A 12,277-nucleotide genomic window follows, 5' to 3' on the forward strand; every position below is an offset into this window, starting at 1 on the left:
ACGTAATCCACTTTTTTCTTTTTCTAAATCCTCCATATGGATCCAAACACATGGGCCTTTTATTTTATGCACACTGTTATGGTCTTTTTGTGTTGCTCATCGGGTAATAATGCAGAGCAACCTAAAGACGCCCCCAGAGAACAATTAGCTTGCCTTCACCGGTTGTAAAGACCATAAAAAATAGCACTATATAAAACAGCCCATGTTTATGGAACCGTATGGGGGATTTAAAAAAAAATGGAAAAAAACGGATTACTCAGGAGAGCAGCAGGAATAAGATAAGAGCAAAAGTTGGGTAATTTTAATCTGGTGACAGGTTCTCTTTAAGCGTTAGATAAAGTTACATTTTAGGTGAATTTTCAAATATATATTCTGTATGAATTTCACTTTATACAATTTAAGTAATTGTCTACACTGCAGAATATTTAATTTTGCTCCTTTTTTGTATTGTGCTGTATGTGTATTTTGCCATTCAGAAAACAGACCGGTTATAGTCTGAATATGTCATGTCTGGCTTCATCTCTGGGTCATCTCAATGCGTTATCAAAATTCAGAAAGAATTCAAAGAAGCCGAAATAATGCAGGACAAATTACATTTCTAAAAAAAAAGCAAGACTGTGTACAAAATGACAAAAAGGTATTTCTGAAACGAGTTTTGTCTAATTTTCCATCTTTGTATAGACAATAACTGAGAAGTTGGAGAACGCTAGCACATGTGACATAGCCCTTACGCTACATAGTTTGTTCCAAGGGCTTTGGCATTAAACTGTTTCGTGCCAAGAGCAGTTTCTGAGAATTGTTCCCAACAGCAGAAACGTCACTGCCTCCACATTCAGCACACTGTAGCATCTCATTAAATCTTTACCTGTTCTTTTACTCGTAAAATAGAGTAAACAAAAGCTTCAGATATATTTTCGTAATTGGTAAAATGAAACTGTTGGGGATAGCAGTATGCGGATTCTGTAGAACATCATTTAATCTCCAAACATAGAGATGATCAGAAATGAGTCTCGGCTTTGTCCTTTCATCAATCAAAACAATTTGTTACTACAGTTTAATTTTTCTTTACCCAAATACCCCTGTTTTGTAGCCTTGTCAAGTGCTCCTTAAAATAAAAATCTATAGGAACATATAGAAAAATAACTTTTGTAATCCAATAAATCAATACATGCTGCACCATTGCACTATAATAAGAAATATATTGTTTGATCTTAAAAGCACGGCAGTATCAAATGAGAAAACATTTAGAGATTCTGAATAGGGAAGGCAGACAATGCCATGCAATCTCTAGGCAGCATGATTTAATATGCATGTATACTGGTCGATAATCAGGAACGAGCATTCCTAGAAATTCTTGACTCCGAATATCAGCTGTCAATCACTGGACAAATGACCTTCCAGTCCCCTGATCTAAACATCATAGAAAATCTGTGGCTAGACCTCAAAATAGCAGTGCATGCAAGATGACCCAGGAATCTTGCAGAACTGGAAGAATGGATGAAAATCCCTCAAACAAGAATTGAAAGACTCCTGTCTGGCTACAAAAAGCATTTTCAAGATGATACTTTCAAAAGCGGGTGCTACTACGTACAAACCATACAGGATGTCTAAATTTTTGCATTAGCCCATTTTCCTTTTTGTAACTTTTAAAATGGAAGAAAATTGCAATATATATATTTTTTGCCTAAAATGCAAGAAAATATGTCATCTGTAACTTTGGGCCTTTTAGAGATCATTTCATCTTCAATTTGCTTAACTGTTCACCATAACCGTAATTTTTACCTTTACATGCCACTGTATATATTTGTAGGAAAATATTCAATATAACCTGTGATTTATTTATTAACACCTCTGCTCATTGTGGGCTTTTTAGTCAAGTGGGTGCTATCAGTGACTGACCGCTATCTGTGTTTGAACACTTATACATTGTAGGCTGTCAGTGACTAGTAGGATCGCACACTTGACTGAAAAGAAAAGAATGAAAAGAGATTTAGAGGGGTATTCCCATATCCAAGATCCTAATATGTAGTGTGTAGTAGTAATAATAATAATTTTATTTATATAGCGCCAACATATTCCGCAGTACTTTACATTATAGAGGGGATTTGTACAGACAATAGACATTACAGCATAACAATAAACACAGATCAAAACAGATACCAAGAGGAGTGAGGGCCCTGCTCGAAAGCTTACAAACTAAGAGGAAAAAGGGGAGACACGAGAGCTGGATGGTAACAATTGCTTTCGTTGTTCGAACCAGCCATAGTGTAAGAATCGGGTGTTCATGTAAAACTGCATGTACCAGTTAACAGCCTAAATATGTAACAATACAGACACAGAGGGCTAATTAACTGCATAAAGTGTATGAGAACATGATGCGAGGAACCTTGTTATGGTAAAAATTTTGAATGCGCAACACAGGGATAGTTAGGTTAATGCGTTGAGGCAGTAGGCCAGTCCGAACAAATGCGTTTTAGGGCACACTTAAAACTGTGGGGATTGGGGCTTAATCATATTAACATGGGTAGTGTATTCCAAAGAATTGGCGCAGCACGTGAAAAGTCTTGGAGATGGGAGTGGGAGGTTCTGATTATTGAGGATGTTAACCTCAGGTCATTAGCAGAAAGGAGAGCACGGGTAGGTTGGTAGGCTAAGACCAGGGAGGAGATGTAGGGTGGTGCTGAGCCATGGAGGGCTTTGTGGATGAGGGTAATAAGTTGGTACTGGATTCTTGTGTGGATGGGTAACCAGTGTAATGACTGGTACAAGGTAGATAATAGAAAAATGGTGTGCACTCAGGTCTCAAATATGAGGTGCAGGTGGAATGGACTGTGATAGTCCCACAAGGTAGAGGCATCGGTATAACGATTGGTGAGGAACTGATCCTTGAGGAACCCCAACAGTAAGGGGAAGGTGAGAGGAGGAGGAACCAGCAAAAGATACAGTGAAGGAGCGGTCAGAGAGATAGGAGGAGAACCAGGAGAAAACGGTGTCCTTGAGGCCGATGGAGCGGAGCATAGTGAGGAGGAGCTGATGATCCACAGTACTGAATGCTGCGGAGAGATCCAAGAGAATTAGCATGGAGTAGTGACCATTAGATTTAGCTGTTAGTAGATCATTAGAGACTTTAGTGAGGGCAGTTTCAATAGAGTGTAAAGAGCGGAAACCAGATTGAAGAGGGTCAAGAAGAGAGTTATCTGAGAGATAGCGGATAAGACGAGAGTTGACCAGGCGTTCGAGGAGTTTGGAAATGAAGGGAAGATTAGAGACAGGTCTATAGTTAGCGGCACAGTTTTGGTTGAGGGATGGTTTTTTAAGTAATGGATGTATGATGGCTTAAATGAGGAGGGAAAGATACCGGAAGAGAGAGAGGTTGAATATTTTTGTTAGGTGAGAGGTGACAGCAGGGGACAGGGACTGCAGGAGAAATGATGGAATGCAGTCACTAGTGCAAGTGGACGGCGAGAAGATGCACGGAGCCTGATTACTATTGTAACTGGTTCAAAGTCAGAGAGTGAGCTAGATGCAGTGGAACAGGGAGGACAGTGCATGGTATGAGGGGATTGGGAGATAATTTCCTGTTGGATGTGGTCAATTTTTTCTTTGAAGTAATTGGCCAGATCATCAGCGCCGAGATCCGTGGTTGGGGTCTGCACTCTTGGGTTGAGTAGGGAATGAAAAGTGTCAAAGAGTCGTTTAGGGTTATTGGACAGCGAGGTGATGAGCGTGTTGAAATAGTTTTGTTTGGAGAGGTGAAGGGCAGAGTTGTATGTTTTAAGCATAAACTTATAATGGATGAAATATTCAGATAGATTAGATTTTCTCCACAGACGTTCGGCGCACCTGGAGCACCGCTGCAGGAAGCGTGTTTGCAGCGTGTGCCACAGTTGTCGCCATCTGTGCCGAGTTGTTCTATCTATAGGAGATGCAATTTCATCCAGGGCACTTTGCAGGTTTTCATTGTAATGCTTCAGTGCAGAATCAGGACATGAGAGGGAGGAGATAGGGGCCAATGATGACTGCAAGTTCTTCATAAGTTTCTGGGTGTTACTGGCCTGGATGTTTCTGTAAGTGTGGAAAGTGGGGGTGACCTGAGCGGGATGGCAGTTCTTGATAGAGAATGAAACAAGGTTGTGGTCAGGGAGAGGGGAGATTGTGAAATCATCCACTGAGCAAAGTCGGGAGAAGACCAAGTCGAGGGAGTTTCCGTCTTCATGCGTTGGAGAGTTAGTATGTTGCGAGTGGCCGAAAAAGGAGGTTAGAGATAAAAGGTGAGAAGCAGATGGGGAGAGGGGAAAACCAATGGGGATGTTGAAACCACACATGATGAGGGTGGGGATGTCACAGGAGAGAAAATGTGGAAGCCAGGTGGCAAAATGTTCTAGGAACTGATGAGAGGGGCCGGGAGGACGATACACCACCGCCACTTGCATGGAGAAGGGGATGTAGAGTCTGACAGCATGGACCTCAAAAGAAGGGAAGACAAGTGAGGGTACTTGGGGGATAACTTGGAAGATACATTTGGTTGATAGCAGCAGACCAACGCCTCCTCCTGCTCTGTTGTCCGATCTTGGGGGATGAGAGAAGTGTAGTCCACCATGTGAAAGAGAAGCAGCAGCGGTGGTGTCTGACTGCTGGATCCAGGTTTCAGTAAGAGCCAGGAGGTAAAGAGAATTAGAGAGGAAGAAGTCATGGATGAAGGGGAGTTTATTACACACTGATCGAGAATTCCAAAGGGCACAATTTGAAAGAGACAGAAGGCATGCAGGGAATATTAATAAGATTAGAGGGGTTTCTGAGTGCAGTAGTTTTGGAGGTTTGACTGGCTATAACATGGGGGGCTGGTGTTGGGAGAGATGTCTCCTGCGACAAGGAGGATAGAAAGAGTGAGCAGATGGTTAAGTGATTTGTGAGAGCGTCTCTTGTGTTGGATGGTGGGACTGAATGGATTTGCCCTGTTTAGCAATGTGAACAGAGCGTGTTTTGGGATATAATGTTAGACATGGGAATACCCCTTTAACTGAATAAAGTCACTGTATACTAAAACTTTTCCTACAAAAGTGTATAACAATCTGCTTAACTCCTCTTGCTCTACTGTATAACATGCTACCTGCAGATTAGACCACATCTTTAATGTGACAGGTTTACTTTAACTTCTTCCCAACATAGTATGCGCATGAGAAGAGCCTGTGTCATACTCGGTGGGTGCCGTCTGTGTTATACAGTCAGCACCTGATGCTAACTCAAATGGCTAGTGCTGATTGCTGCTGTTTAGCCATTTTAACGCAGCTGTCAATCTCTGATGGCGGCATTTAAATGTAATGACTGTGTGACGCAATTATTCCAGCACCCATCGGCTCCTCTGCAAGAAAATATCAATGAACTCAGGTTCAGATTTCTTGGAGTAACTAAATAAAAAGTAAAATTGTTTCAAAAAGATTAAAAAAAATATTAACAACATGCATAACAGTTTAAATTACGTTTTATAAAAAAAAGAAAAAAAAACATATTTGCTATTGTTGTGTCCATAAAGGTCCAATCTATCAAAATATAAAATGAAAAAAAAAAAAAAATTAATAGGAGGCGGATGTGCAGTACCCTGCTGTGGCCACTATCAGAAGACATAGCAACTCTTACAAATGGGCATTTCCGGCTTCCGACACCGAGAACAGCTTATCGGCGGGGGTGCTAAGTGTCGGACTCCCATCCTACAGGTAGGTCATCAATGATAAAGTAGTTGACAACCTCTTTAATCTTCAGTCAGTGAAAGGAGCTGATATGTCCTAATAATTTTTAAGAATCCTTGTACAAAAATAACCCTGATGACATTCCTGGTTGTAAATGAAAATAAGAATGCTTACCCTTGTCCTATTCTGAAGTACCCTGGTGGACAGCCGCATACATAGCCCCCTTCTGTATTGGAACATCCATAGCTACACGGAGCCTGGGATGAACTGCACTCATTGATATCATGGCAAGAGCCGCCATACTGTTCGAACTGAAATCCTGTTGGACATATGCATTTGAAGCTCCCCAGTGTATTGTGACATGTGGCTCCGCCACACGCGCTGCTGCTCATACACTCATTCTCATCTGCAAGGGAACACCAGACAAACACAAATTACAATTAGCAAGTTTTAGGGACCGTGGTTACGCTCTGATCCTGGGATAACATTTAATAATAGTACGTGATAAGCAATATAGAATAATAATACATTAGCCCTCCTTTTATGCTGCTCTTCTGCCAATCTGCAGTTTTGGGGTCCTACTTGTATTGTTGAAAGGGCCCAATGTTTCTCCAGCCACCCGAGACACTCTCCTGCTGCCTACTTGGCCCATGCTTACGCCATATAGGCTACGTTCACATTAGCGTTGTGCGCCGCTGCGTCCGCGACACAACGCACGCAAAAACGCACCATAACGCACACAAAAGCGCTGCGTTTTGCGACGCATGCGTCGTTTTTTGCCGAAACTCGGACGCAAGAAAAATGCAACTTGTTGCGTTTTCTTGGTCCGACGCTTGCGGCAAAAAAGACGCATGCGTCGCACAACGCAACAAACAAAAACGCATGCGTCCCCCATGTTAAATATAGGGGCGCATGACGCATGCGTCGCCGCTGCGTCGCCCGACGCAAACTAGCATAACGCTAGTGTGAACGTAGCCTTACACAGTCACATAAAATGTAGTCCCTAGACAGCAGTCATTCTAAATTATTGTGAGCAACAATACCAGCCACAGGCTGTGAATAAAAGTGGCTCTGATTCTGCAGAATAAAGCCCATTTTTTTCTAATCTTAGAGAAAACAAAGAGACCCAAACCTCTTTTCTGATAAGAGAACATTTTTTGCTACAACAGCGAAATAAACAATCTTGGTTAAATGAATTTCATATAAGACAATATGTTTAATTTACATGAGTTTGGTCTCAACCTCATGGGGGCAGCGGACCTTCCAACATCCCAGTTTTTACTGAACAAGGAACAAGACCTTGGTATTTCTCTCTCAAAGTAAAAGGATTTTTCTGCTTTCTCACAAGTTCTCCATCAGTTCTAGATTTTAGAAATGTGGGTGCAAGATGTTAGCAAGATGGTATTGTGTGCCTTCTCGTTTAAACAGTCTACGATCATTCTTTTTACAAGCATGAGATGTTTGGAGGGGAAGGGTACCATATTCCATACCGTGTCCTTGTCCCCCTCCAACCAATGGGTTATCTTTAAACTTACTACCCACTATTGCATCAAGATGACATTCTTATCCAAAGATACAAGCGCCCTCTCCTTCATCTCCTGATTAATGCTGATTGTGATCGCTATTGAGTTCCTTTCATGGAGGTGGCCAGGCCCAGAGCCTCCCACGTTATATCTCTGGTTCTCCAGGATGAATGAGATTATGACGATAGAGAACCTGATCTAATCATCGGACAACACGATCTCCTTATTTAGCGAAACCTGGAACCACTGTTTGGTTTTTAAGAAGCTAGCTGTAAAATACTGGTCGAATCTAGCATAGCTCTCAAACCTGGTTAGCTAAGGCATTTCTCAGACAGTAGTCATTTCACTGTCATCATGTCCTGGACAACCCCTTTTTTTATCTCCCCTCTTGATTATACTCTTTTTTTTCTAATTTCACCCTTTTTAGCCCATCGGGCCAGTTAGTTACATGTTAATATCACATTCCCAGGGCCCCACATCTACTCCGTCAGATACAATATCTTTTATGTTTGATGAGTCACGGATTTCTTCACTTATTTTTCTTTACAATTTTAGATTATTGCTGTTAATAATTGTCTCTTGGAGCTGTTGAACGAGTTGTGGCTGCGCAATGTTTGTTAAAATAAAGAATTTACAAATAAAAAAATGAATTTCATATGTCTGATACTTTCCTGTTGTTAATACTTGTAGAAAATAGAAAATCAACGGGTGGTAATTTGGGAATAGGATGTCTCTCTATGCCTATTAAAAAATATAATAACAAACGGAAGCCATGGTGACACACGTCTTCAGTAACTAATGGCACAAAACACATCTGCCAGCATTACATGTGACGCTAATAGAACAATTCCTATTATGAGTAATGGGATTACGTCTGTTTACTGCAAAACAAATGTGACTTTTTCCCAAACCACATGATGACTGCAGTAATCTGGTAGGGGGGTAAAATAAGTATCTCATAAACTACACAAACGTTCCCCCAACCACAGCAAAACATGTCTGTGCATGGTTATTTCATTGGTAGGCATTTCTTTACATGGGTAACTATGTTGGTTGTTTTTTATGACTTGGCAAGTTGCACAACTATTTCTTTTAGACTTGTTGACTTCTTTTAGGCTTTGTGTGAGGTATAAATACATTTTAATGAAAATCAGATGCACATGAAGTTCATGTCCATGCTGAGGCCACTGTCCAGACATCTGTCCACAGAACATTGTTCCAATAGCCTTCTGGATTGTCCAGATGGTCTTAAGCAAACTGCTAATGGGCAGCAATGTTCTTTTTGGAGGGCAGTGGATTTCTCCTTCCAATCCTGCTATGCACACCATTGTTATTCAGTGTCCTCTTGATGGTAGACTCATGGACATTAACATTAGGTAATGTTACCTTAGCCAATTACATTGGGTTCCTTTATGCCCTCACAAACTATTATATGCCTTGCTTGTGTAGAGATCTTTGTTGATCACTCCAGGGGAGGATAATAATGGCCTTGAATTTCCTTCATTGATACACAATGTATCTGATTGTGTATTGGGGCAGTGCAAAACTCTTGTAACCTTTTCCAGCCTGAGGGGCATTAACAACTCTTCTTCTGTGGTCCTCAGAAACATCCTTTGTTGGTGTCATGATACACTTCCACAAATGTGTTGTGAAGATCAGACATTGACAGTTCCTTGATTTTTTTTCATTTTTTTTTAAATTAAACAGGTTTCCCACTCATCCCATTGATTGAAGGCACCTGACTAATTTCATGTCCAAACTATCTACACATCCTAAAGGGTCCCATAATTTTGCCACTCGCAGACATATTATTGTGGTTCATTTTCAACAATAAAAAGATGGCAAAGTCCAGCATTTTTAATTATTTTTTAATTAGTTTTATTTGGTTCTCTTTACCTAATTTTAGGACTTCAGAAATTTTCACTGTGATCTGCTGTGAAGATACTGAGCTTGAACTGTGGTGACCTCATATTAATGACTTTTTCCAACGGTGCTGATGTCACCGCAGTTCAGCCCTTGTGGGAATGCAGCCTCACTAACCGGTGGTAACCTCGACGATGTCATCGCTGGTCAATGATGCTGTGCTCGAAGCAGCTCATTTATCAGTGGTTCTCAGCCTGCACGGTCGCATCTTAGCACCGTCCAGGTTGAAAACTATTTATCCCTCGGACGTTGATTACGACATGGGACAGAACGACGGAGAGGTGAGGGATATTGTTGTTTATTACCTGACAATACAAAGGTGACATCAACCCCACAAATATGAACACCACTTGCCTCCACTACAGGGCCAGTGGGAAGAGCTGGGCAAAGCGCCAGAATTGGTGCATCTAATAGATGCGCCTTAGCTGCGGACTGCTATTTTTAGGCTTGGGAGGCTTATATCAATGGCCCCTTTAACAGCCTGAGAATATTAGCCCCCAGCTGTCAGCTTTAGAAAGCCTGGTTGTCAAAAATGGGGGGGACCCCACGCCATTTTTTACATTATTTATTTAAAAATTTAAAAAAAAACAGCGTGGGGACCCCTCTATTCTTGATAACCAGCCATGCTGAAGCTGACAGTTGACTGGCTGGTTATAGAAAATAGAGGGGAATACATGCCAGGTTTTTTCATTTATTTATTTACTGCATAGGAGCCAGTTGAGGAATACTCCCATCAGCCGCTCCTGTTGTCACTGTTATTAGCAGCAGCAGGTGTAGACTGATGGGAGTAATAGTCCCATCACTCTCCGCCAGCTGTCATTGTTATCACTTGAATACAACTCTCATCATTCTCCCCTGCTCAAGATAATTGCCGGCAGAGCAGGGGAGAATGATGAGAGCCGTCTTCAGCACCCAGTGCCATGGAACCACGCTTACTGTTCCGCTTCTTCCCTGCCACCGTTGCGTGTCACATGGATGACATCCCAGTGTGTCATCCATATGCATGTGTGCAGAACATTTTGCAGTCTATGCTGACGGTAAAAAACGGATATGTCTACGTGTGGGTCACACGGGCCGTGGAAACCCACTGACGTGTGCACAGACCCATTCACTAGGATGGGTTAACATATGTAAGTGTCTCCGGTACATGTGAAACTATTACGACACATACCAGAGACAATGACGTGTGAAAGAGCCCCTAGGCAAGTCGATAATAGGGAAACAAGCATTCGTAGTGGCTGAATGCCTGTCTAAACAGGCTAGCAATTATCTGTTGAAATGAAAATGCTCATTTCTTTCGTGCAATGATTCTTAAGCCAGCTTAATAATCATTGTTATAGGCAGCACATCATCCTGAGTATAAAGGTGATGTGCTACAGATAACATGGTGTTCTATGTGCACAGAGTTACTGTATTAATGATCAACTTACTGAGTTTAGAAGGCAAGATCCATGCCAATAAATAACCACTAAATGGCTACATGCAAGCCAATCTTCTCGTGGCCTATTTAGGCAGGCCGACTAGAAATTGTTAGACAGATTGTTCATACGAACGGGTTGTGCAGCATAGAATATCATGTCATCTGTAGAACATCACCTGTTTGCACTCTAGTTTACACAGGACGATGTGCTGCTTATAACAATGATTTTTAAGTCTCCTTAAATATCATCGCACATGCCGAAAGAATATTTTGCTCATTCCTCAGATAACTGCCGGCCTGTTCAGATAGACCGATAACCAGTTGATGTATCATTCCCCAATTATTCTCAACACATGTCGCTGTGATAATCCATGTTCCTAAAGATATCAGCAAGCTATGGAGGGGAATAGCAACAATTTCACGTTGGATGTTTGCCTTCAAATTTTCCTCAGTGCTAGGCATGTTTTGAATCACTTTCCCTTTGCACATACACCAAAGGAAGAAATCTGGTGGTGTCAGCGTAGTACATGCCTGCACAAGGCAATCTTGCCTTGCGCAGGCATGTACTATGGAGGACAGAGAATGAACTTCAATCCAATATTGCAGCCAGCGGGTAAGGAAAGGGTGAATCAAACACCTGAAAACCCCGCCCCTATGGCTGAAAATTGTTCCCTCCAAATTCAGGTGACAGAGTCCCTTTAAGTGCTTAATAACTAAATTACCAAAATCCGAAGTAAGGATACTCACCCACACACTGATTCCACTGGTAATGCTGAAGATAACCTTGTGGACAACTACACCTATAGCCACCTATGATGTTCTGACATCCGTGTTGACAGCGATGGCTTCCATCACATTCATCCACATCTAGTTAACAGAAAAAGGAATTATTTTTATATATTTCAATATATTTCAGAACTTGATGAATACAGAGTGCTGTTTTTATTTAAACAATACATACAACTATGAAGAATATATAAAAATAAACTGAAATTTTAGAACAGCAGTTTCCTCATAATTGTAATTGCAGATTTTGAACAAAAAAAACACAAACATACAAGACAAATCAAATATTTATGATTATTTGGGAGCCAGAAGGTTTTAACCGCTATTTCTACATGGCCACTTTGTACTAGACCCTACAGCGTACCGGCCACCATCCCATAACTGAGAGAAGAGCTCCTGCAAAAATAAACAGGTCTGTTTCCTTTGGCTAATGTAAGAATCAGAACAACTCCTGTTCCAACTAACAAGCAGAGACATCGCGGACATCCCTTGATCCCCGCCTCTAGGGCATAGAATTGGCAAGATCAATCTGACACTGCCACTAACAAGGGAAGCTACTGTATCATCAGAACACAGATCTTTGTGTTACATGTAACATTTTGGCAATATTTCTTATACATAGCTCGTACTTTATAATAAATATATATATACACACACATATACAGCTCTGGCAATTAAGAGACCACAACATCAAAACCCTGTCATGGGCAGCCCAATCTCCAGACCTGAACCCCATTGAAAACCTCTGGAATGTAACCAAGAGGATGATGGATAGTCACAAGCCATCAAACTAAGAAGAACTGCTTACATTTTTGCACCAGGAGCAGTGTGAAAGACTGGTGGAAAGCATGCCAAGACGCATGAAAGCTGTGATTAAAAATCATGGTTATTCCCTAAAATATTGATTTCTGAACTCTTTCTGAGATAAAACATTAGTA

The 12,277-nt window shown here is 41.3% G+C and overlaps 1 protein-coding gene across 2 annotated transcripts in view; it reads right to left on the minus strand.

The window, feature by feature from the left end:
- The window catches only part of FBN1 (fibrillin 1), a 440,189-nt gene that overhangs the window by 24,274 nt on the left and 403,638 nt on the right, over nucleotides 1–12,277 (minus strand). For both annotated transcript variants that reach the window (XM_069766028.1, XM_069766029.1), the window contains 2 exons: nucleotides 11,301–11,420; nucleotides 5,862–6,093 (listed from right to left, as the gene is read on the minus strand). In XM_069766028.1, coding sequence (XP_069622129.1) covers nucleotides 5,862–6,093; nucleotides 11,301–11,420 — 352 coding nt within the window. The remainder of the gene's footprint in view (nucleotides 1–5,861; nucleotides 6,094–11,300; nucleotides 11,421–12,277) is intronic.

This window comes from Ranitomeya imitator, chromosome 4 (genome assembly GCF_032444005.1).
Source record: "Ranitomeya imitator isolate aRanImi1 chromosome 4, aRanImi1.pri, whole genome shotgun sequence".
NCBI lineage: Eukaryota > Metazoa > Chordata > Amphibia > Anura > Dendrobatidae > Ranitomeya > Ranitomeya imitator.